The 27,220-nt window shown below is 36.9% G+C and overlaps 1 protein-coding gene across 3 annotated transcripts in view; it reads left to right on the top strand.

Moving 5' to 3' along the window:
• The window catches only part of slc4a4a (solute carrier family 4 member 4a), a 69,760-nt gene extending 47,705 nt beyond the window's left edge, over positions 1-22,055 (top strand). For 2 of the 3 annotated variants that reach the window (XM_042487697.1, XM_042487695.1), the window contains exons 15-27: positions 113-387; positions 2,809-2,879; positions 4,172-4,357; positions 4,494-4,607; positions 5,976-6,137; positions 8,610-8,788; positions 10,644-10,716; positions 11,859-11,927; positions 12,169-12,342; positions 14,442-14,603; positions 16,247-16,340; positions 17,871-17,950; positions 21,971-22,055. In XM_042487697.1, coding sequence (XP_042343631.1) covers positions 113-387; positions 2,809-2,879; positions 4,172-4,357; positions 4,494-4,607; positions 5,976-6,137; positions 8,610-8,788; positions 10,644-10,716; positions 11,859-11,927; positions 12,169-12,342; positions 14,442-14,603; positions 16,247-16,340; positions 17,871-17,914 — 1,603 coding nt within the window. In that variant the 3' untranslated portion in view covers positions 17,915-17,950; positions 21,971-22,055. Of the gene's footprint in view, positions 1-112; positions 388-2,808; positions 2,880-4,171; positions 4,358-4,493; positions 4,608-5,975; positions 6,138-8,609; positions 8,789-10,643; positions 10,717-11,858; positions 11,928-12,168; positions 12,343-14,441; positions 14,604-16,246; positions 16,341-16,434; positions 16,578-17,870; positions 17,951-21,970 lie in introns of those variants that run through there. The other variant, XM_042487696.1, reaches the window with a different exon arrangement.
• The last annotated feature ends 5,165 nt before the right edge of the window (positions 22,056-27,220 follow it).

Here is a 27,220-nt window from a genome sequence, read left to right as displayed (position 1 = left end):
CTCATAGATTTACAACTTTTTGCTTAAAGTATAATGATTGTACTCAAACGTTCCTCAGTATTGGTTGTAAAAAAATATATTTTCTGACGTGTTGTGTTTTGTCTCCATACAGAGATAATGACTTTGACTACCTGGAGTTCCGCCTGTGGATCGGCCTGTGGTCGGCGTTCTTTTGCCTGGTGCTCGTGGCCACTGACGCCAGCTTCTTGGTTCAGTACTTCACCCGGTTTACCGAGGAGGGCTTCTCCTGTCTCATCAGCTTCATCTTCATCTACGATGCCTTCAAGAAGATGCTCAAACTAGCTCATCACTATCCCATCAACTCAGAATTCAGGATGGACTACGTCACACAATATGACTGCCTCTGTATGGCCCCCACTGTTCTAGGTGAGCTGATGTTTAACTTTCTGGCGTTTAGTTAAACCAGGGTTCCCATGGTCATGAAAAACCTGGAAAGGTCATGGAATTCTACAGCAGTCTTATTTTTCAGGCCTGGAAAAGTAACAGAATTAGTAAAATCATTGAAAGTTTAGGAAAAATCATGGAATTTTGGTGTGAAATCAACTTTGTCAGTAATCTTTCCTGGATAACCGACCTCATAATCTAGGCCAAACAAAAAGGCAGATTTGTTTTCTGTAGCCATTGAAGTAGCTGTGCTCCACGTAGGCATGTGTTGATGCGTGATGTACGTTTCTTCATTTTCTCTCCATATTACGTCTCTCCCTCCATCTATGCCAGCTAGCTGAAATTATGTGTGAAATGAGTTTGCGCCTTGTATGTTTGAATAACATAGGGCAAGTGGGGCAAGAAAAATAATGTTGTGACAGTCTGACTTAACATATAGAGTCATTAATTACAATGTTTCCATTCCTATGCACTAATACAACTTTTCAACTGTACTGCATTTTCAAGATAGAGCAACTGACACAGGCAGCCTAGGGCTTTCAGTTTTCACTTCGAGCATCAATGCACACTTTGATTTTATTTAACTTGAAAGTAGTGCATGGTAGCATAAATATAAGGAGCATCACTTTTTCTCCCAAACAAATTTACTAATGAGCCAGCCGAAACTGTTGGATGTCACTCCCCACTCTAGCAGCTCTGCTGGTTTATTCCCACGCATTGACTAAAATATTATAATCAACATGAGGTGTCGAGCACCACACAGTTCTGTTCCTGTCATAAGTTTGAAATGGTCATGGAGATTTTTATCATTAGACCTGGAATAGTCATGGAAAAGTTTTAAAATTTTGTATATGAGAATGAGTGGGAACCCTGTCGAACGTTGGTATCTAGACAATAAATTAGCAAAGTTTGTTTTTACTGTTGCAGGTTTTGGGAGCATCTTGTAAACCAACATGATATGAGTTGAGAGAGAAACGTTTAATTTGAGTTAATGGGAGGTTTGCCAATTAGTTTGCAATGGTGTCATTATTTGCATTATAACATTGGCACTGCAGATATGAGGAAGCGTAATTATACGCACATCATGTAACTGCAAAGCTAACAAAAAACTACATGAAAAAACGCCTGCACACTTAATCTCTCACAGAGGATTAGCAGTTTTTTCATGGAGCGTTTGGTTTTAGGAGTAATTACAGCTTTATGGGCTGCTGAGTTGTAGTTTTTGTCTTGTCTTGGCATGACTGACCAGATATTTCCATGGTGTGATAGTTACAAAGAATTTTTTTCATGTGTGACCATAGAAAAAGTGAACAAGTGCTGTTGATACGGCTTGAATAAGACACAGCATGCTTCTTTTTATTTTGGAGGGGAGATGAAGAGGGGGCAGCCCTGAATTACTGGTAATCCCCCACTGTTTTCATAAATATCTCTCTGACACACACACACACACACACTCTCACACACAGACATACACACACGATTGTACTTCTATTCTGGCGACGAGAGTCATTGACATAATGCATTCCCCAGCTCTTTACCGTTTTCATATTTGCTGAAAGTTTTGAAAACCTTGTAACTAAAATCGGTTTACCAAGTCATGGTCTATTCAGACATAGCGTAACTTTGCAAGATCTCACTTTGCATCTTTTCCCTGAGATGCCTAAGAAAACTCTGAGAATATAAATAGGAGTAAGAGAATAGGTAACTAGGTAGCACTGATCAAATATAAATCAATCTTTTGTTACAGCATTGCTGATTTCTCACCATAAATGTTTTCAGAAACATTTTTTGTGCACTGTTTAGCTGTAAAATGAGAGTTTGTCCCCCGAATGCCATGCACCACCGGCCGGAGCAGACTTTCTCATTTTACATTACTGCCATCAGGGTGAGCCGTTGCCATGTAGAGGGGGTCTGTAACAGTTTTTTGGTGGGGGGAGCTTGTCAAGTGGCATTGTTATGGATGCCAGGATCCAAGGTTTCCCAGCAACAGTGCATTGTAGTGAAATTATTGATGTTATTCACGTCATCTGTCAGCGGTTTTAATGTTTTGGCTGATAGATGAATATGCTAAGTGGGAATGCATGTTACATTTAACACATGAAGATATAGACATTACAGCCAGATGGGGCTCTTGTAGCATGGGTTAAGACAAAGTCTTGTTGATTTGGAGACTTATTCCTTGTTATGCATGAAAAATGAAAGCGCCAGGGTAACCAGTTGCTCACCTGATAGAGCGAGCGCCCCATGTACAAAGCCTATGTTCTTGCTGCATGTCACCCCCCCCAAATTCTCAAAAGTTGTCAAATCCAATTCAAAAAAAGCCCAAAAAATAGTCTTTAAAAGAAAAAGAGAAAAATGAAAACGTGTTAAAAACTGAGGTTTTCATTTGTTGTGTTTTTGCAGAGAACAGTACAGACATCATTGGCGATCCTTTAGATGGGACTTCGTTGTGGTTCTGGAACAACACTGATCTGGTAAGTGTTTCCTGTTTTTATTGCTGGAAAAAAGGATTAACCTTGTTTAAATCATCTTTCACTTTTTTCTTTTAATATTTGTACCGACTGCAAAAACATTTTTACTATCCCCTTTTACACAGAAATTGTGCCATAGGGCTGCTACGAAGTCTCTTCTTTATGCCTCCTTTAACGTATGCACAGAATTAAATAGTGGCAGCATCATGCTGCTCCGGTGTGTAATTTTAGGCAGCATACCAGCATCATGGAATTAAGAGGCATGACGTTCAACACAACAGCACCTGCCTCTAGCATGACATAAAACATAAATGTCTGCTGTGCCTCTAAACAATAACACTGGCATTAACAATAACCATCATTTACTGTTTCTGTTATAATAATAATACTTGTGCTTTACTTACATACAGTACTTAGTCACCTTCTACCACTGCATGCTGTCTCAACTGTAGCTCGACTATACTGTAGTGTACTGTTTATATTTCACCGATTTACTCCCAGCATTGTTTCAAACTAAAAGACTTTGCTGTGAATTCTTTGACAATCTCGAGGGCGTCTTGGAATTGGGTCAGAAATCACATACCAACCAGCTGGCAAGATGAAGAGAAAATTGAAGAAGACAGTTCAACAATGTCACAATGAAAATAGAACAGTCTGATAAGCACTTTGTTTCCAATTTGAGGTTTTTGTGACCCTAAGTTGGCTTGTCTTTATCTCTGTTTACTCCAAAACACTGAAAGTCTGAGAGGGTTATCAGTCAGCTCTTCTCAGCCTCAGACTCCGTCGCAGCTTTGGCGGGACGCTCATTTGAATTTATAATCATTTCTTTATGAGCTTTTTGTTTTTTATTTGAACACACATACAACTGTGATGATGAAAAAGGAATGTGTCAGAAAATGTCAAGAAGCCACAGGTTTATACTATGGATCTCTCCTGTATTTTAATTTAAAAAATATATATATATTTTTAGTTCACATTATTATTATTATAATTTTTTGCAAGATAAGATACAAAACAAAAAAACAACAACAACATGAGGACAGTGAATACAAAACTGAATATAGGCCAGAAGATGACAAAATTGTGCGAGAAAAATTAAAATAATTAAAATCAAGATTAATATAATTGTTTCTGCAGCAAATAAACTTGATGAAGATTGGAGGGGTTTGTATTTGCCCAAACAATATTCCCATAAATCACATATGTTAAATCATGGAATAATGTAAAGATGTTGAAACTTCACAATTTTATGATTAAAAAGCTAATCATGATGCTCTTTGTTTTTTCCTGTGCAGCCAATGAACGCCACGTGGTCGTCCCTCACAAAGACGGAGTGCTTAAAGTACAAAGGAGAGCTTGTGGGGAAGTCCTGCGACTTTGTCCCCGACATCACCCTCATGTCCTTCATCCTGTTCTTTGGGACTTACACCTGCTCCATGGGTCTGAAGAAGTTCAAGACCAGCCCGTTCTTCCCCACCACTGTGAGTCACTGTCAGCCACACTGAGATAACTCAAACCAACAGCTCATCTGTCCAGGAAATGAATCAGTATCCAAATGTTTGAACAGCAGGATACAGAGAGCCACTTTGTCAGGTGTTTGTGTTAACTTTCACCCAGGTGAGGAAACTCATCAGTGACTTTGCCATCATCCTGGCCATCCTTATCTTCTGCGGAGTCGACATGCTCGTAGGAGTCGATACTCCCAAACTCATCGTGCCAAGTGAATTTAAGGTGAGTCCTTCCCTGCTTCCTAACTGCTCATAGATACCGTCAGTCTATTCATATTTAGCAAGTGTTATGAGGGAGGAGCCGTTGAGGGGGAAAAAACAGCTTTTCAGTTTGGGAAATCCTGGTTTTTAAACTCAAATAAGACACACTATTACATTTATTATAGAAATTGTTATTCAAAGCTATGATGTGTGATGTCTTAGACTAGCATCGAGTGTCAGTGAACTCCATGCACGTTTTGAGACAGTATAGTAGCGCTAACATTACTCAACGCCGTTAAGCCGATGTTTGGGTGATGTGCTATAATGTTATCGCGCAGGGATTTATAACTGCAAGAACTACAGGTCTTTGGACATTTTTACTAATGACTAAACAATCTAACACTGTTTGAATTAAGCATTAGATCATTTTTGTTAAACCAGAAACAGCCCCAAAATCACCATCGCCAAACCCACCAGACTCTGCCTTTTTAAAGTGACGTTTTGTGGGTGTCAAAGTTGCTCATTTCAAGTGCATTTTTATTTGAGGTATTGCTTCATTAAACATGATAAGATGACAGTAGACTCTGGTCAGAGGGTTTAATATAAAACTAAATACTATGTGACAAAAAAAAATAAATATTTGCTGTGATTGTTTACATTTTTCAAGCAAATTTCAAGTCACTGTTGTAAATATCTGAAATATATCTCTCTGCATAGATATGTACATACAATTAGAAAAATTCACCAACTTTAAGTTGTAGAGTGACATTTTGCAACAATACAGACAAAAAAAGAAATGACAAAGTATAAAAAGAAACAATCAACTGAAACAAAATTTAAAATTTAAAAAAAGAGGGAAAAAAAAACATGACATATCAGACGTGCAGTACCACATTACAATAAACACAACCAGATAGCTCACTATAAGGGAATTATAATAATCTTTGTGACATACGGGAATCCATAAATTTCTTGAAGGCTGAATCTTTTCCAGGTATATAAATGTGGGATATTTAATACCCAGCGGGTATGAGTAGGAAAGTGACTGTTTTCAAGGGAAGAAAGCTACAACAGCCCCATAAGTGGTAGACGGGATAGCAGTTAAATTAATGGCTTTCCCATCCATGTCAAAATAACCTTGAGCAACACACAAAACTCCAAAAGTGCTTTGTGAAGGGAGGAATTTTAAGTTGCTTTGGACAAAAACATCTGCCAAATGAATGAAATGTAAATCAATCTGATGGGGTTGGAAGATAATCTGCAGAAATGCAAAGTGATAGTTTTGGTTTATGAGCTGATAAAAACAGTTAGACATAATTTCTATCCTCCTGAGTACCGCCGCCTCTTGAGTTGACTTACATGTTGAAGCTTCTGTCTTCCTCCCTCACAGCCAACAAGTCCTAACCGAGGCTGGTTTGTGCCCCCGTTCGGAGGAAACCCCTGGTGGGTTTACCTGGCGTCGGCTCTCCCGGCCCTGCTGGTCACCATACTGGTCTTCATGGACCAACAGATTACTGCTGTGATCGTCAACAGGAAGGAGCACAAGCTGAAGGTAAAGATGAAACTTACTGACAAAAAATGCCTTCATAGCCAGATGGTAATTTGTGAAATGAGAAATGTCATTACAGTTTCAGTGATTATGAGGTTGATGTGTTGTGTGTGAGCGTGGCAGCGGAGTCATTTCTGCAGAGTTTTGGTTCTACAGATGGGAGGATTTGTATTACGACTGTAAGCTGTTCTCAGAACTGGACCAAAATTTAGTGTAGCATATAATTTTGCAGCACAACTTTCATAATAAATTTACATTGTATAATTCAATGTGTGAACAATTTTCAGCTTTTCATAGTCAAATTCAATTTAAATTAGAAATCCAACCACCAAAATAAAAGTTTTCAATACAGCTGAAGTCCTTTTTACTGTCTAACTTGATTTATGTGAAGTGAGGATTTTCATGAGTTTCCCACAACATACTGCAGTTTGCACAGGACACTGGCTGCCTTCACACTGTAGTTAAATATTGTTGTCATTCTTCTCGTGGGAGTGAGAGATGTTTCATGGCAGTGACTGAGAACAGTTTGGTTCAAAAAGCAACAACTTACAATCATCATCATCACCAAACCATTGTTTTTTCAGGGAAAACTGACTGAGCATCAAGCACTTTTAAAGCAATGCCCTGAAATCACGTTCAGTGTGCTAGAAGGATAACTGATATGTGAGAGCAATCACAATAATACTAGAAGCAATGTGTGTCGAGAATTGTACACACATTAATATAATTTTATATATAGTTAGATAACAAACATATCTGCCATTGGTGAGGGATACGTAACAACAACAGCAAAAAAACAATAAAATGTGGAAAATAAAACAATAAAAACTCATGTCTGATTTAACCAAAGCAGGAGCACTGCACAACGACTGTATCATCCAGCGCACAATTCAAATGATCTACCAGCACATACTTGTATTTATCTGGTGCAAAAAAACCACTTATTTACAAACTCTGTACTGATCTAAAAACTTTCAAGAGATATGAATATCTGTGAGCGTATGTGATGAGAAATGGATTTGATTTTCAAAAGAGAACTGAGGTTGAAGGGTAACTTTCTGAGCAGGCAGTGCCTTTCCCTTCAGTCAGTGAGAGAAGACCGCACCACGTTCTGATACAGCTCACAGTGGTCAGAGTCGACTTGCCCCTTTAAAGAATGGGATTCTCTAAAAACTTGGTATTTCAGCTGTGGTTTTGCACGATGTGGCAGTGAACACTTTGCTGAGCTCCGTGACAGTGTCAGCCTGTGCTCTGGCACGTAGTGCACGTCAGTACTTTATGTGATAACCTGCATGCACCTTTGCAAGAGCGCAGAACAAAATACTGTATTATTATGGTTCGATGAAAATGAGACGTTGGACTGAATCACAAAGTTTCGGCTAGTTTTATTCCTAAAGCTTGGAAAATGAGGCAAATTAGACTGAATAATACACAAGCATGTAGGCATACAGAATATACTACTCTTTTTCCCATCATTTGTGCATGTTGTCTCACACGTATATGGAAATGGATAGTCTGCTTTGTAAGCTTGTTTGGGGATCTGTTGATGGTAAATAAATGAACTTTAAGTTAGATTGGCTTGAGTGAAGTTTCCAAACAGCATTTGTTAACAGAATATTGTCTCTGGCTGGTAAAATTACGTCCAATCCCTCTCTCACTTTATTTGAAGAATAACAATAAAATAAGTCCCACAGCTTCGACAGAGCAGGTTGAGGAATTTTGCTCTTCGGTCGGTTAAATCAGAGTATGGCCTCTAAGTATTCTCAGTGTAGCTGAGTCAGATGCTGCATGTAAGAGGTGATGCGTAATATGTTGCACTGCATCCACTTTTCCTGACGTCTGTTCTGATTTGTAGCATTTGTTTTTGCATCGTAAATTTCAGAATTATTTCTGACAAAGTGATAAATAATCCTGTTTAATCTAAATCTAGATACAGTTCAACTAAATGTCAATATTTTTAAGCACTGATTAGTTGTACGTATTTTCCAGTGTAACATTATGATGGTCAGTTCGAGAATTTATCATCAGTCGGGTAAAAGTCAAGTCATCTTTGTAAATTGATGATTACCAAAAAATAAATGAATGAAAATCATTTCTGTTTAAAGTTAGTTAGATGTTTGGTCTTTTGTAGGCAAATATTAGGTTAACAAACAACTTTTTAGGTTACAGTAAAGCATCCAATTAGTGACGAGATGACCCATTGCGAGCAGATGAGAATATGCATCATGCGCATTAGGCACCGTCCCCGGGTGAAACCCCAGTTGTTTAGGGAGATAACTGGCAAATCATTTCAGAGGACTTTGTAGCAGAGCCAAAGAGCTTTTCTGCTCCAAATTATTCAACACATTATGATCAAACCATATAAGCGCTGTTGGCTTAGTTTGAGGTTTGTCTGTCTGCAGCAGTGCTCTGTTTATTCCTGAGCATGTACATACTGTGCATGACCTTTGACCGTGTGTTTGTTGTCTGTACCAGAAAGGGGCAGGTTACCATCTGGATCTTTTCTGGGTGGCCGTTCTGCTCATCGTTTGCTCCTTCATGGGTCTGCCGTGGTACGTGGCCGCCACCGTCATCTCCATCGCTCACATCGACAGTCTAAAGATGGAAACGGAAACGTCGGCTCCTGGAGAGCAGCCGAAGTTCCTGGGTGTGAGGTAAGACTGCTGCAACGTGTTAAAGTACTTCATAGGAGGCCTCTAATAATGGACAAACAATGTCTTGAATTTTTCACTTGAATCATTTTAAAATACACACAACAATAGACTTTAAAAATTAAAGTGATGACAGGTATGATTTTTAGGAAAGAAAATGCAAAACCAGCTACATCCAGACAATCAGAAACTAGGTGCTGGACAAGAGATCATACAGGAATAAAAAAAGATCAAAGTCTGCACACTGGACTATGCTCCCTCGCTGGTAATTTAAATAAATATTCACAGGATCATAGTCTAGTGTGTGGAGAATACCAAATCCTTGTTGGTATTATTACAGCATTACAGATGATGAAATAGAAGAGATGAGGAATTCTGACTCAGAGTAAATTAAAGTTACTCTGTTGCTGTAGCGCCATCTGTAGGTGACTCATTTTACAGAATCACTTGCAGAAGTTACTGCACCTGTCAGCAAAGTTTTACACTTTAATAGAAAATAGAATAGCATATTAAAATACAACTGGACAACTTTAGAGACACATATTTAAAGGATTGTGTCACCCACAAAGTGAACATTTGTATATTTATTACTCGCTGTGTGTAACCTTGAATTTGGGAAGAAAGAGTTCTCATATGCTTCCACTGTGAAGAGAATCCAAAAACTTTGTCATAAATTGAAGTTAACTGTGTCTGTTTAATAACTCTCACACAACTCATGGAGTATAATCCAAGTCACATTAATCCAGTCGTATGCTCAGTGCTTAAAAAAACACATGCATTTTTATTAAAATGTTACGATTAGAAACACGTCCGTGCTGTCTGACGCATGTTGGAGTAGTGTGTGTCTGGGCACCTGCGTGCGTTTCACCACAGAGGCATACAAGAGTTTTTTGTGAATTCAGTGCAACACAGGTTGACTCATTTTGGAGGTGAAATATTCTCTATAAAGTTGTCAGAGGACTATTTTGCAAATGTAGATGGTGCTGTGTGTTTTGTCAGAAATGTATGTGGTATATACTCAGAGATTACTGAATTACTCCAGAAAAAAGGCTTTAATTTTCACAGACAACGCAGTTCAGCCAAAACACAAAATACTCCATAATTGGTTTAAATTGTTGCACCAGATTTGACAAAAAAGTGTTTTTTTTAGATGTCCTACAAACTAACTAACAACACACAAATTAACAACACACTGGGCCAAAAATGAACTAAACTGTAATCAGATTATTTGGGTCATGAGTTAAGCTTCAAAAACATGTACACATTAGATTATAGTTGGATTGTTAATCCTGACTCCTAAAATGTTGTTTCTCTTTCTCTTATGTTTTAACACACTTCCATTAAATTAAATACTGTATTCATCTCCTGTATTCATTGTATTTTAGAGAAACATTCAGGAAATACCAAATCCTCTCTTCTTTTCATCCCCTTGAGTTTTTGAATTTCTCTCTGACACGCATTACTGAGCATCAAATCATTATTATGTATTTGTACATGTGCCAGGTTTTGTGTTCATTATTAGACGGTACAAACACTTTGAGATTTCCTTCCTGTTTTTATCGGAGTTTGTTTTTGTGTCTGCTTGGTAACTCCTCCAGAGCCTCCTGATGTGTCAGCTGTAAGCTGAACAAACAAACTCTTGTTACATCTACACCAACTTTGAACTTCACACAAATGTTTGGGTTTTTCTTTGTTTTGGCTAAACTAAAATGAGATTTGGTAAATTAATATACTCAAGTGACCAACACCACTCCTCAGGCTTTTCTTGGCTTTATTATTACAGAGGCACAAGTAAAGTTCAAATCATGAAATTTTAACAAACAGACATTTGATTTCTGTCCTCCCTCTTTTTTCACAGAGAGCAGAGGGTCACTGGTGTGTGTGTGTTCATCCTGACAGGACTGTCTGTTTTTATGTCTCCGATTTTAAAGGTAATTAATCTCAGATGTTTTCTTGTTTTTTTTTTTTTTTCTGCATAAGTTTTATCTTGTCAAGATGACTGAGCTACCGTTGATGTTGGAAACAAACACCAAAACATTTTAAATGTCATCAGACTGTGCTAAAGCTAATTTAAAGGTTTAATCCAAGACTAACTTTAAATGCTTTAAGTATTAGAATGCAAACTGTCGGGTTGTTTTAAGACTTTAATAGGAGACACTGCATGTAAACACAGTTTATTCATGCACTGATCAATTTTGAGATTTTTGGCTGTTTTGCTTCCATACCATGTCTTCTTTCAAACTAGTCAGGGTTGTCCACACATTCATTAATTTGTCCTGATATATATATATATATATATATATATATATTATATATATATATATATATATATATCCCTCAGTTGCACCACACTCTTGAAGCCCAGAGCGTACTTTTGCGCTGCCACACACAGTTTAACCTGCAGAGTTTCCCCTTAATCAACATCAATCAATAAAAGCACTTCTCAAATTTGGACATACCTCAAAATGAATTAACTTTAGTGACACCGGTGTACTATATAACAGAGGTAATAATAGTGTTTTGATTGGCCAGAAGGCACAAAATCAAATTCAAAAAGCTGATTAGCTTCCTCATACTGTCACTATTAGGTGTATTTTTTGGATGCTCCGTTACGAACTGTCAAAAAAAAGAAAAAAAAACATAAACAAGCTGTTATTCTGTATCAGTCAGTCCACAAACCTCTGAATCACACTAAAGTCCATGTGTGAACAGCTCCGAGGAGAACAACATCTGAGCATAAATACACTTCCAGTGAAACAGTGTAAATTTTGGATTATCGCAGACTCATTAACCTTCATCTCCAGCTGCTGAAAGACACATTTGATCCATTGTGTTTGGTGCTGAGGTGAAATGCAAAAGAAAATGTTAACTGTACATCTGCAGAAACTGACAACATATGTTCTATAAACGTTTTTAACATCATTCATGTTTCGAAGTTATAAAGGTGATACTAAGAGCTTCTAAATAAATATTCTTGGAGCAGCTTGTTGTTGAAAACTGAGCTGGCTGATTTGCGTTTTTTTTGTTCACATTAACATTAAAATATTCTGCTTTTCCTCTTTGTTTTACCCAGTTTATCCCCATGCCTGTGCTGTATGGAGTCTTCCTGTACATGGGGGTCGCCTCTCTCAATGGAGTGCAGGTAAATGTCACTTTTTTTTGTTATTGTAAAATAAAATAAGTAGATGAGAGTGTAAAACAAACAAAGTGAAAAACAAAACTTAATATGCTTTAACTGACACCTCATGTTACTATTTAAGCCTTCTTTCTAAAGAGGAACCTCTGAAAATCAAAGAAACAAGCCAGAGACCGGCTGTTACTCTGATATATTTATTCCTGCAGTGCACCTTGTCATGTGTACCTGTACTTGTATCTGTCTGCAGTTTATGGATCGTCTCAAGCTGCTTCTGATGCCAGCGAAGCATCAGCCCGACCTGGTTTACCTGCGACACGTCCCCCTCAGGAAAGTCCACCTCTTCACCTTCATCCAGGTCCTCTGCTTGGCTCTGCTCTGGATCCTCAAGTCCACTGTGGCTGCCATCATATTCCCCGTCATGGTAAGAGACATCTGTATTAGGATTCAACAAATATAAATTATTTCAAGACTTGTGAATTTGCTTCATATTTTGTGTTTATGTGTGTCTTTTAAGATCACAAGATTTTATGCCGCTAAAAGCGCCTCACTGATTATTCTATTCATTTATTTTGTGTTTGAATGATAATAGTGATGTCTGTGAAATGTACAGGATAACGAAAAAATGCCTGTCACAAGTTGGAACAATCAGAAGGTCTTGTGCTCACTGAGGATTTTTTAGGGACTTTGAGTTGCATCTAATTGCTTTCATGAGCAGTGGGAGTTTATTTAAAGATACTCTATAAAAAAAGATAATCAACTACAAGCTGCACCGATGGTACAAAATCGTTTACACAGCCAGTCTCCTTAATAGTGCGGCCTGCTCTCCTGATTATCTCCCCACACGCCATTTGGAAATGTTGTAAATGTCATGGATGATTCAGAACAATACAACAATACATAAAGTACCAATATAATATTTTATTTTGCCTCTCCGACTTTAATATCTGATATCATAATCATAATAGTAGTTTTACTGTAGAAAAAAAAAGTTTTATTTCATTTAAACTTTTGATTCATAGTTTAATATGTAAGTTTATTCAAATTTCTGTTTATCTGGTTGGAAAGTGACATTAACTCAGCAGCACTACATTGAAACAGACCGACAGAGTTTAGCACCACAGAGCGAAGAGATTCTGTGTTGCCAGGTTTTACAAGAGCGGGCTGCTGAGTCAGAGACACGTCTCTAACGGTCTCCTGAAAAATGCCATTTTAGTGTCTGTATTTACTTGTACTCATGTTCACTTTTCCCATTGGAATGAATAAACTCGCTGCTAATAGGCGGGGCAGTAGCCAAACCCACGTGACACAGATACAGGAAATTAATCTAAAGTGGTTTATTCATTTTACATGTGGATTCAGTTGTTAAAATGTGACTTTGGTGTTGAATTTTGGGCATGATCACAGGTGCATATCTGTTTAATTGAGGCTGAAAAAGCTCCAAAAATGTTTGGACTTCGTGCTTTTATTCATTTCCAAATTCTGTATTTTGTGTAGTCTGCAACTACAACAATAGATTATTAATTAACTTGTCTTTTAAAGGACGAGGGTAAAAATGGAGCGATCAGAGATAAAAGCAGCTCATTGGATCCAGTCAGCTGGATGTCATCAGACTGACTCATGGCCTCATTTTACATAATTATGATTCAAGGTCAATAATGCAGCACCCAAGACTTTATTTTGCAGTTTGTGGTACTTGTTACTTTGTGTTGTAGTTATTGTTTTTATGCAGGAAGTGACAGTCAAAGAATAACTGACTTGGATTGAAAGATTACCAATATTATTTGTGATTATCAAGACTGATGCAATAAGATGTAACCTCATTTATTACATGCTATTTAAGCTACCTAAATATATACTATTATAAAAAATATTCATAATTACACAGTATTTTAAATTTTTGGCATTTTTAATATTTTTTTCTCTAAATTCAAGTGTGCATCATTAAAGGGCTTGAAACTACCAATAACCAGCTCTTGGTATTGGCTGTTGCACAATGGAAGATTTTAAATTATAAGGAATGCAGGAAATTGGATATTTTGCACATTAACTATATCGATATATTCACGTTATTCCTGCAAAATTTTTGTGATCAAGTCTCTTCTGTAGTGGAATTAACATTATATTATGCATGAACACACATGTAATTATGGCCCACCGGCAGATGGAGACGTAAAGTAAAAAGCTTTCCTGTGTATGTAATATTCATTCATTGTGCAAAATAAGAAAAATAATTCAACTTGTTCACTTCACAAATCGTTTTGTGATATTGGCAGAAATCATTGGCCGATTCCGATGTTTCATGTTAAAGCCAATATTGGCCGATACAGATGATGTACTTACATTATTGTGTGTCTCTAAAAAAAAATGTATTCATAAAGTTGTGCATCAAAGTATTTATTAATTCACTTTATACTCTAATATCAGCCCACTCATAAAAAGTGCATAAAGTTGCGTATTGATAGTGCTGATGATCTAATTATGATCGACACTTCACTCTGAGCCTCTCGTTTCTGCTTTTAGATCCTCGCTCTGGTGGCCGTCAGAAAAGCGATGGACTACATGATCTCCCAGCATGACCTCAGCTTCCTGGACGACGTCATCCCAGAGAAGGACAAGAAGAAGAAAGAGGACGAGAAGAAGAAAAAGAAAAAACGAGGCAGCATCGACAGCGACGCTGAAGACGTGAGTGTTTTGAATTTAACAGTCTCAGCGTGGTACACTTAAGTGCAACAAGTTAGTATTCTGATAAAAGTAAATAGCGTTTTTTTTTTCTTTTGAGTTTTTATAATCTTTTTTTACATGACAGCCCATTGACAAGTCTGTCAGCCTCACCAACAACCTGCAGCCCTCCCTCCCACTCTTCCTTTTCAGCAGCATGCACCATTTGAGTATTTATCTACTGGCCGTCCAGCTCTACAGGCGTCTGTTTACTTTTAAGAGATGTCTTTCCGTTGTTTTCAGTTGATGTTTCTTAGTTTCCCCAATCAGTCAGAATAAGAAGGTTTGAGATGTGCCACAGTCGTAAAAAAGATGCAGAAATCTTAGAGGGATATTATAGGTAAAAAGTGCAAGTGCCACCGTCCTTTTCACTGATTACTCATGACTCCTGAGCAGGAACTGTAAACATCCTGCAGATTTTTGTTTGACAACTAGAAGTTAAATTTTACAGATTTTCAGTAGAAATTCTTTCAGTTTCTTGTACTTTTAAAGACTGTGTTACTATGACCTTTTCATGGCATACAATACTGTCTTTTGTTTATTTTTACTTTTTGAAAGGCAGACTATAGTGTAACTTTTTTAAGATACTCAAAAAATACTTTGACTTTTTATGACATACTATACTATGACTTTTTAACATTTTTTGATGATGCTTTGAGCCTTAACTGATGTTTTTTACTTACTGCACCATAGTGTTTTTTTTTTAAATATTTTTTGACATAGTATACTATTCTTTTGTGACAAATGATATTGATTATTTTTTCAAAATTATAACATACTGTACTATAACATTTTTACTTTTTTTTTTTATGATGGGCTATGATTTTTTTTTTACATGCTATACTATCACTTTTTCTATGATGTACTATACTATTTTTTATATCGTACTATACTACAACATTTTTATGATATACTATATCATGACCTTTTTTGCAATTTTTTTACAAATAATAAACTATGACTTTTATGAATTTTTTGACATACCATATAATGACTCTTTTATGGCATACTGTGCTATGAGTTTTTTGACATATAATATGTGTGTTTTTTTTTAAGACTTACTATACTGTGACCCTTTTTTTTTACTTACTATACTGTGACGGTTTTGTTGTTGGTGTTTTTTTAATTTTTGACGTAACATACTATGACTCTGACTCTATACTATACTTTTTTGAAATGTTATGGCATACTATGTTATGACATGTTTTAATTTTTTAATTTTCATTACAACTATGTTATACAGTCTAGTTGAGATGACTCCTCTCACAAGCTGACCCCTACTGAAGCTGGACATCAAAGAGTTAAAGTATTATCAGATTTAAGTATAGATGCTCCTGAAAGAAGCTCTTGCCCTTTGATTCTTGCAGACAGGCAGAAAGGTTTATCCAATAACTGATTTTCCAGCAGCACCAGAAATTTGTCAGTGGCATGTTGCATTGTGTCTTTCAGCACTGGGAAACAGGAAAGTCTAAAATGGTCCCAGAGATTTGAGATGCTTCACCAGCAGCTGTTTTGTAACCAGCAGCATTAGGGAATGTGTGTGCTGATGTAAATTCACCGACATCCAGAGGTCCCATCTCAGGATGTGTGTTTCCTCTCTCCAACAGTCTGACTATCCTTACAATGAGAAAGTTCCCAGCATTAAAATCCCCATGGACATGATGGAGCAGGAGCCTTTCTTAGGTGATAAGGCCTCTGACAGTGAGTAGACGCAAACCGCCTGCAGCACCGGAGGAAAGCACCTCTTCCTCTGGATCCTGACTGACTTTTTTTTCTGCTCTGCTTCCTCATTCAGTGTCTCTGAAGACTTCCTCTGTTACTAAGAGTTGATGTGGCCTATTTGTCTTCAACTCACTGCATGACTTTAACCTTTTCCCTGCCTGTCTCTTTCTTTATCCTTCACTTCGGTCCAAAACAGCATGAAATTAACTCACTTTGTTCTCCTTCTTAACTTTTTTTCTTGAATTGTCTTTTAATTCTTGCTTGCTTGACCTAACCTTTTTTTCTTCAGTTTAAAATTTCACGCTACCTGCTTTAAAATATTCATTGTTCATTTCATTAATTTTATTGTAGACATTAAAAACAAATACAGCTTTACCTAAAAGGGCCCGCATCACTGACAGTTAGCACACTTACATCTAACTTTTACCATTAAATATGTAATTATGTTGGCTAAATAACTTAACTTTTAAAATAAACACAACATTAATCCCCTGGCTTCTAATCTACCCAATTAATGCACAATTAAGTGAAAACATTAAATTATCACCCAGAAACTACAGAGAATGATCTACCACCAGTAAGTAATAATGACAATAATATCCTCAGATAAAGTTTTATTCATTTTTAACAGATTTAGTCTAAATACAGTTTCTATTTGTCTACAGCATGAGAAGCTGTATAAAAATAATCATGCCTTCTACTAACAACCAGTGTTGGGAGGTGTACTATGTATAATAATAAAAATATATAATAATAATTATATGTGTGTGTGTGTGTGTGTGTGTGTGTGTGTGTGTGTGTACATTTTAGAAAACAAAAATAAATAAATAATATTTAAAAAAACAAACAGTAAAAAAGGAAGAATAAAAACTCAAAAAAAACTTTTAAAACTTATTCCACCACAGATTACTGAATGTTACTGGCTGTACGTCTCCTCTGCCACTGTGGTGTGTCAGGTGCACTGCACACACTTTTTGTAAACAAACCGACATCCGACAAAAACTCGACTTAAAACGGCAGCGCTGCATCACTCGCAGTCGGAAATTTCCAATATAAAACAATTCTGTCAAACTGATACGTTTGATTAACTGAGTTAGGACTGTTGTGATAGAAGAAATAAAACCAAACTAATAAGACAATCCCTCTAAATAATCATTTTTTTAAAGACAGTAACTGAATACCACCAATTGTAATAGTAACTGAATATAGTTACTAAAACTTTGAACTAATTTAAATACATAATTTAGTTACTTGTGTTCAGTTACTCCCCAACACAACATGTTTTCAGGTGTCAGCACTTCTTAATCATCATTTACTTATTTACTAAATAGATGTTGTAAAAAACTAAAGTTATTTTTTTTTCAAGTAGGTAATCCAATAAAGTCTGTTCAGGAGTTTGCAGGTCGTCAGTCCATCCACACCCATTTAGCTGCAGATTTCTCAAACTGTCAGACCAAACATTATTTTGGGTAAATCCACATGCTAACGGCTACTTGTTTTCCTCCACAGGAGAGAAGTCCCCGTCATTCCTTGAACGACACACATCGTGCTGAGCAGCTTCGCTACTACCAGGCCAACTACCTGTCCAGGTGAGATGTGTGTGATGGGTGTGTTTAACTCACCTAACAGGCCACATAAACTGTGAAAGAGGAAACAAAACTAAATATAACTGGAACATATTTTCTTTTGAATTCATTCTTTGATGACTGTGGCATCAAAGGTCTCGAAAGGTCAGAAGGCGAGCGAGCTAGCTAACCTGTAATGATAGTCTGAACTTTAAAGGTCAGCTTGGATAATTACTTTACCTATGGCTCAACTGTATGTTTTCAGTGGGTAGCAGAGACAACATATTTCAGCTCAGACGTCCCTCTGGACTTCAAATGTAAAGTAAATTATTTTTTTTTGGCCACTTGGCCGCATAAACAAATTATGAATACGAAATTGGCATATCATCACCCTTTGAGCACCAGCAGTTATGGAGAAACATGATGCTTTGGAGTTGTGTTTGTGTCCACCTGATGAAGACGCAATAGATTTTAGATTTATTGCAGATTTAAATTTCATCGAGATTTCAGCGAGTGAACAGTAAGAATTAGTGATAATAATGTTTCAAAAGGAGCCCGATCTTTCAGACCTCATCACCGTCAGTAGATCACGAGTGGTTGTTCGTGTTAAATGCACATGGTGCTTCACTGATATGAGCTTTAGAGGACACAATCAGTCTTGAAGAGGCAGAACAAGCCTTTTTCGTGCAAATATTGAGAGCGATGATTATGATGCTCAAGAAGAGATTATGTTTCTCCATCATGCCCTCAGCCTCTCATGATGACCAGGATCCACTGGTGTGGTCCTGTATTATCCCATCTGCTCTACAGTGCTGACGAAAGAGGATTAGTTTTTTGGGACAATGTGTGAAAACGCAGCTGTGATCACAGCACATCTGTGATGCCAACAAACAACACAAAAGATTTGTTTGTTTTTTAATAATTGGTCTTCAGCTGTTGACATCACGCTGACGGATTGGCTTTTGTTCAAATGGCCGGTGACTCAAAACATATTTCAGTGATGGTATTGCAGTTTATGAGGACATAGTTTTCTTTCATACAACTTCTTTGAGTCAGCCACTTCCCTAACATAAGTACTCAGCTTTAATTGGCTCCATGCTGTTGAAAAAATAAAAATAAAAATAAACTCTCAGCCAATCTCAACTCCTGGCAGGAATTGTAGATAAATTGAGAAAATGTCTGACTTGAATAATTTGTTTACAATTTATATAAATACTTTTGTTGGTAAAAAAAAAGCTTTTTATCATATGCCTGTTCCCTACCTTCATTTGTCCAGCTTTGATGTCCTTGTTCTTAGCTGTTATGTCTCTTTCTGCGTAAGTACATTGAGAGCAATGAAAAACATATTTGTAGTGTGTCTTTATATTCTCGGCCGATAAAGCCGATTCTTACTTTGATGTTGCTTAAGAAACCTCAGACATAAGTCATAAATAGTCATACAATAACATGTCACGAAAAGAGTAATAGTATAGTACACTATGAAAAAGTCATGGTATAGTATGTCAAAAAAATCAACAAAAAAGTCATGGTATGGCATGTCATATGAACATTTAAAGAAAAGTCATTGTATTGTATGGCATTAAATAATACACTGAAGTCATAAAAATGATGGTGTAGTATGTTTAAACAAATTCTGTAAATTGTCATTAAAATAGCATATGATTAAAATGTAGGTAAAAGGTCACAGAGTATATAGTGTAATATGTCATAAAAAATCATAAAATAGTCAATATAGTATGTAAAAAAAAAAAAAAAACAAACTAAAACAAAAAAAAAATTGTAAAAAGTCAAAAAGTATGTCATAAAACTTCTACTATATTATGTTTCATCCAAACTTCATTAAAATTTCTTAGTGTATCATGTGATATAAATGTCAATTTGAGATATTTTATGGTATGTCTTTAATAGTATCATACAGCATTGAAAGATTCATATTCTAGAATGGTATTTTTTTTTAAAAAGTCACAGTAAAGACTGTCATAAAATAAGTCATAGTTAATTCTGTCAAAAAAGAGTCAGAATCTCAAAAAAATTAAGGATCTTTTAATTCTTATCAAACAGGAATCATAAAAAGACTCAAAGCACATTATGTCACTGAAAAGTCATGTAAAAAATGTCATACAAGTTATAGTATAGTATGACATTAAAAAGTCATAGTATGTCATAAATATCAGAAAAACAAAGTATGTTGTAAAAAAATATTCAAAGGAAGTCATTTTATAGTACATCATAAAAAAGTCATAGGATTGTGTGTAAAGTTAAAAAAAAAAAACCTAGTAATATAGTATTTCAAAAACCCCATAGAATTACAGTATGATAGTATGTCACAAAAATCATGCCATAAAAGTCATAGTTTCAGAATAGTATGTCATAAAAAACTATAAAAGTATGTCAAAAAAATAAAAAAAGTATGTCTTTTTAAATCTTAAAAAAGTATGTCATAACAAGTCATAGGATAGTATGTTAAAAAAAAAAACATAGTAATGGTGTAGTATGTCATAAAAAGTCAAAGTATAGTATGTTAAAAGAAAATATAAAAAACTCAATGTAGTATGTCAAAACATTATTGTATAGTTTATCATTAATAAAGTCATACTATAATATGTCATAAAAAAAAGTCATAGTATAGTAAGTTAAAAAAAATCATGCAAATGTCAGAAATGACGACAGTTTGTCATCAGACAGTGTGTAAAAAAAGTGATAGTATAGCATGTCCTGTATGATCCGGGCCGAGTCTGTCATTGTCTGTTACACCGAACATGAATCTAATAGTGATGACATTACTCTGCCCCCCTCCGGCCTCGAAAACTAATCCTCTCCCCACTAAGACTGATGCCAGATTGCTTTGAGATCAGATGAAACCTCCATCTCTGGTTGCACTTCTGCTTTCAGAGACCAAAACTGATAGAAATGATTTATGTCTGTGTAACGCCTTAATATGAACATTTATCATCTGCATTTGCAGACAGAAAAGGAATAGCCCCTCTCTGAAATGACCTCGCTTACACAAAGTATTTCTTTAATTTAACTCATTTAATGTCATTCGATTTATAGCACCCTATACCATGAGATTTTTTGGTCATTTTTGACCCCCTAACCCAAAATACTAAACAGTGACATTTTATGGCAATTTTTTTATGATGTAATATACTGTAACATTTTTCAGAAGATTTTTTTTTAACGACCTACTGTATTAATACATTTATATAGAAGTTTTGACAAAATACTGTTATGACATTTTAGGGGGAATTTTTGTGCAACCTACTACAGTATTACAATTATTTTGTGTTTTTGACAACATAATTACTATGTCGTTCTATGGCCATTTTTGATTTGCTACTGTGACTGTGCTATTTTGGGCAACATACTGGACTATGACATTCATGTGGCATTTTCCACGACATAGTATGTAATAGTAAACTATGTAGTCAAATACAATTCTGGGATGATATACTAAAATAAGTAATCAGGTATTTAAATGAATGGATATCAAAACGCTCCGAGGGAGAGAAAGCGAGAAGAAGAGGAAGAAAAAAAAGAGAGAGCCATTTTAGACATAATATACTTTGACTTTTTTTGCTGTTTTGGATGACACACTATACAGCAGCTGTTTTGTGCTGTTTTATACATACGACATACTAGACTAAGATTTTATGCTGTTTTGGACAACATACTGTACTATGACTTTTTTATTATTTTGAGAGATATTCAAAAATATAGCATTTTTATGCCATTTTGGACATAATACTACAGAATGACTTTTTTATGCTGTTTCGGACGACATACTATTCTAAGAAATGTTATGCTATTTTGGATGACATATTATACTATGACTTTTTAAAAATATTTTGGACAATATAGCCATGACTTTTTATGCCATTTCAGACAATATACTTTAAAATGAGTTTTATTTTATTTTTATTTCAGATGACATATATTTTGGATGACATGCTATTCTATGACATTTTTTGGGCATCTTTAAGGACATACATTGCTATGACATTCCTGATATGCGTCCTAACAATATTTATGTTTGTGCTTCAGCCCCGAGATGACTCCACTGAAGTCTGTGCCTCAGATTAGAATAGACATGGACCCAGACGATGAAAATACTTTCTACTGGAGGAGCAGAGGATCTGAAACGTCTCTGTAGAGCACCAAACCCCTGACAGACGCCTCCTGCAGCACCTGCAAGATAACTTTTACTCTCCTTTATAAGACAATATTCTTTTGAACCCAAAATTCCCCTTCACTGTTGCAAGAGTTTGTTCTGAGTGTGTCGTACAGAGAAAAGGGGAACACGCCCAGGAAATTTGAGAGAACTCTACTTTTCTAATAATGAAGCCATTTAAAAAACATTTCTTTCCTCACAATTTCCTTTTGGTAGCTCCCTCACAGCTCCACAGTAAATGGATAATTGTAACTCATTACTACTCCTCCTCTATGCAACTTTTCCCACATATCAACAGTAAACGCTGCAGCTATCTCTGAGTGCGCATGAACCCCTCCCCCCCCGCTCTTTTTATATCAATATATAAAAATATCATATTTCTGAATTTTTATATAAATCGGGATCATCAGAATACTCCATTAACATTTTCCTGTAGCAGGAAAATTATGTTTTTTTTTTTTTTTTTTTTATAGCTCTACCTCTTGTTTTAGATTAAATGCTTATTATGAACAAATGTAACATGTTGATTTTTGATGCAGCATGGGGTTTTGATATTTTCTCTCTGTCTTGTAGAGTTGAAACGATTCAAGAGATTTACTGTATTATAGCTCCTGAAGGAAATACGTGCAACTAGATTAAACTAATTAACATAAAATTAACAATGCACATTTGTATGTGCAGATGAGGTAAATATTTTTATTATCACTTTTTGATGCAGTTTTGATTGCTCCACCTTCCTAATTTTTCGGAATCTTTCTTTCAAATTTTAGCTTCAAAGCTTTTGTTACTCTTTTAAATTAAATAATTTCTTTTTTTTTTTTAATGATTTTTTTGTTTGGAAGTTGGAAACTTTTTCCTTATTTTTTTTTGTTTGTGGGTAGAAAACAGCTCAGCAGTACATAATCATTCAAATTTCTTCAGCCAAACTTAAAGTCTAACTAGATATGTATATCATATAAATCGCTTGTGCTGCACAAACTCCTTTACCGAAGTGGCTTATAAGAGATTGTTCCAGACTTATTATGGTAACAATGTGACTAGGGATTATGAGAAGGGAATCAAACGTAAGCTCCATGCAGCAGGTTTATTTCTTGTTGTCACAGCTGCTGTTGGAAAGATCTGATGTGAAAATGCGATCATGTTTTTTTTTGTTCATGTATGAAAGGATGGGTTTGGATTTTTTTCACAACTATTTGCTTAATGAGACAAAACAACTGCGTTTGGTTCTCTAAAGGATACCTACTTGATTTGTCGCTGAAGCTTCATGAGCTTCGACTAAATCTAAAATACATTTTTGCTCAGGACTATAACATTAGTCCTCCTCTTTTTTTGTTTTTTTTTTTACTCAGTGTAGTCAGGTAAAAAAGACAATTTTTAAGAGTCAGTATGGAGAAGAGAAATAAATTAAGACTTGTAAAAATCCAAACTTATCCTTCAAACAAAACATCCACATTTTTTTGTACTTGTCTGCTAAAATGAGTCAGAAGATGTTTAAAATAGTCAGTGTATTTCTTAAATAGTGGCCAGTGAGTCTACAGTCACATAAAGGAAAAAAAATCAACCTCGTCAGATCCAACAACTTGAATTTTATTGGCCAGTATTTCTAAAGCACTGTTCATCATAACAGTATCCCCACTTTATCTTTAAAGGACACACTGATGCACTTTCTCACATGGATGTTAAAGTCCTAGTGGAAGTCTTTCTGTCACCACTATAGATCTAAAATTAAACCGTGCGATGAAAGAGCCGCCGTCCTCCTCAGTAAATCACATACATAAAAGGCACGTCGGCTCAAACCAAAATGGAACAACTTTTTACCATCGCAGTTCATTGTGTTAAATTTGTTTTTGTCAGTTTGTTTCAGTTCATCAGCTGGAGTATCTGAGATCCACATCAGTGTTTGTAGCCATCAACAGCAACAAAGTGGGGGAAAGTGTGATTCAGTGTCTGGGACATATTGTATGAGGTGAGTTGTTAGTATAAATTATCGTACTGTGTGTCAGCATGTTCAACAAAAATCTACAACATCAAATGGAAAACTTGTTAATGATGTTAATTTTAGCAGACAGATTAAATGCTGATACATTGTTTTGATTAACATTTTGTGACTTTTTAGGAACAGGTGAAATGGTTTATTTTAGAATTTATATTTTTCAAATGAAATGTATATTGAAAATAAACAGAATTATCGAACAGTAATGCTGTGCTTCTAATCAGTCTGAGCGGAGACAAAACAGAAACAGCTGAGACCTGCATGAAATAGCGTGCCATAGCATAGCATGTTGCAAAAGCTGCCGAAAACACCATAATATGTCATGTACAAAATAATGACCAAAAATGTCAAAATATGACATGTCCAAAAAACAGCTGAAAACCACATAACATAGCGTGCCGAGACACGTCATAGCATAGGATGTTGCAAAAACAGCCAAAAACACCATAATGCATGTTAATTTTTGTGGTTTAATGTGGTTTTCAGCTGTTTTCTGGACGTCATATTTTGACATATTTTGCATTTTTGGTCATTTTTTATATAATTGTGTGTTTGGCGGTTTTTGCAGCATCCTATGCTATGACGTGTCTCGGCATGCCATTTTATGTGGTTTACAGCTGTTTTTTGGAAATGTCATATTTTTTCATTTTTTTGCCATATTATAGTATTGCATTTTGGGTCATTTTTTGACATGCTATATTATAGTGTTTTGGCCATTTTTGCAACATCCTGTACTATGGCGTCTTAAAAAATGTCAAAAAAAAAAAACCCTTATCAAATAGCATGCTGACACACGCCATGGCATAGAATGTTGCAAAAACAGCCAAAAACACCATAATATGGCATGTCGAAAAATGACCCAAAAAGCAAGGCGATAGTATGGCAAAAATGTCATTGTTTAAAAACAGCATAAAACTGCATGAAATATCGTGCTGAAACACGCCATGGCATAGAATGCTGCAAAAACGACCAGAAATGCCAAAATACGGCATGTTGAAAAAATAACCCAAAAACCAAGGCTATAGTATGGCAAAAATGTTAAAAAATGACATGTCAAGAAAACAACTGAAAACCACATAAAACTACGTAAAGTAGCATGCCGACACACGCCATGGCATCGCATGTTTCAAACTGGCCCAAAACACCATAATGCGTGCTATTGTTTGCGGTTTTATGTGGTTAAATGTGGTTTTCAGCTGTTTTTTTCGACATGGTGTTTTTGGAACATCCTATGCCACGGCGCGTGTCACCATGCTACTTTTTGTGGTTTTAGGAAATGTCATTTTTTTGGCATTTTTGCCATAAACATGGTATTGCTTTTTGGGTCATTCTGACATGCCATATTTTGGTGTTTATTGCCGTATTTGCAACACTCTATGCCATGGCGTGTGTGGACATTCTGTTTTTACGTTTTCAGCTTTTTTTTTTGGATTTTCACATTTTGCCATACTGTAGTATTGCACGGAGGCAGGGTCCCTGAAGACTATGGGGAACCTTCATCCGTATCCCTGGCAGAGGTCGCTGTAGTCAAAAAGCTCCTTGGTGGCAAGACGTCTGGTGTGGATGAGACTCGCCCTGAGATGCTGAGGGCTCTGGCCGCTGTAGGGCTGTCTTGGTTGACGTGCCTGTTGAGTGTTGCGTGGTGGTCGGTTATGGTGCCTGTGGAGGGGGGGTGGCCTCCCACGGAGGCTACATCTGATTGTCGAACCTCGGATTCAGGAGGAACAATGTGGGTTCCGTCCGGGCCGTGGGACGGTGGATCAGCTCTTCACCCTAGTGAGGCTGCTGCTGGTCGTGGGACTTTGCTCATCCGGTCTACACGTGCTTTGTGGACTTGGAGAAGGCCTACGACCGCGTCCCTCGGGGAGTCCTGTGGGGGCTACCGCGGTAGTACGGGGTACCGAGCTCCTGCGAGCCATTCGGTCCCTGTATAACCAAAGTGGGAGCTGTGTCCGCACACTCGTGTGAGGTCAAACACGTCCCCAGGGTTGTCCCTTGTCTCCGATCCTGTTTGTGATTTTCATGGACAGGCTCTCCAAATGCAGCCGGGGGGAGCAAAGGGTCCGGTTTGGGGACATCAGAACTGATGTTGTTCTGTTGGATCCATCACACTGCGACCTCCAGCATAAACGGGGGCTGTTTGCAGCCGAGCGTGAAGCGGTTGAGCGGATGAGAGTCAGCACCTCCAAATCTGAGGCCGTGGTTCTCTGCCGGAAAACCGTGGACTGTTCCCCCTGAGTGGGGAGTGAGTTGCTGCCCCAAGCGAAGGAGTTTAAGTATCTCGGGGTCTTGTTCACAAGTGACGGTAGAACGGAGCAGGAGATGGACAGACGGTTTGGTGCAGAATCTGCAGTGATGCAGGAGTTGCTCTGGACTTTGGTGGTGAAGAAGGAGCTGAGCCGGAGGGCGAAGCTCTCGATTTACTAGTCCATCTATGTTCCGGTCTTCACCTACGGTCATGAGATCTGGGAAGTGACCGTAGTAGTGAGATTGCGGATACGAGCGGCCGAGATGAGCTTCCTCCAGAGAGTGGCTGGGCTCAGGCTTAGAGATGGAGCTCGGACATCGAGGACCCAGAACACGCCGGAGGAATTACATATCTGATCAGTCCTGGAAACGCCTTTCGGGCCCCCCAGGAGGATTTAAAAAGCATTGCTGGGGAGACGGACACCTGGAGTACTTTGCTTACTCCATTGCCCCCACAACCTCGCCTAAGATAAGAAGACGAAAATGGATGGATGTAGTACTACTTTTTGGATCGTGCCTTGCTGTTTGGTTCATTTTTTCAACACTCTATATTATGGTGTTTCTGTACATTTTTCTACCATTCTCTGCCATGGCATGTAACAGCACGCTATTTCATGCAGTTTTATGCTATTTTTCGCTGTTTTTAAGACATGTCATTTTTTGACAGTTTTGCCATACTATAGCCTTGCTTTTCGTGTCATTTTTTCAACATGCCATATTATGGTGTTTCTGTACATTTTTGCACCAGGCTATGCCATGGTTTGTATCAGAACGCTATTTCATGCAGTTTACAGGCGTTTTAAGCTGTTTTTGGGACATGTCATTTTTTGACATTTTTGCCATACTATAGCCTTGCTTTTCGGGCCATTTTTTCAACATGCCA

This window comes from Plectropomus leopardus, chromosome 6 (assembly GCF_008729295.1).
Source record: "Plectropomus leopardus isolate mb chromosome 6, YSFRI_Pleo_2.0, whole genome shotgun sequence".
NCBI lineage: Eukaryota > Metazoa > Chordata > Actinopteri > Perciformes > Serranidae > Plectropomus > Plectropomus leopardus.
This window is presented reverse-complemented; position numbering and strand designations above follow the sequence as displayed.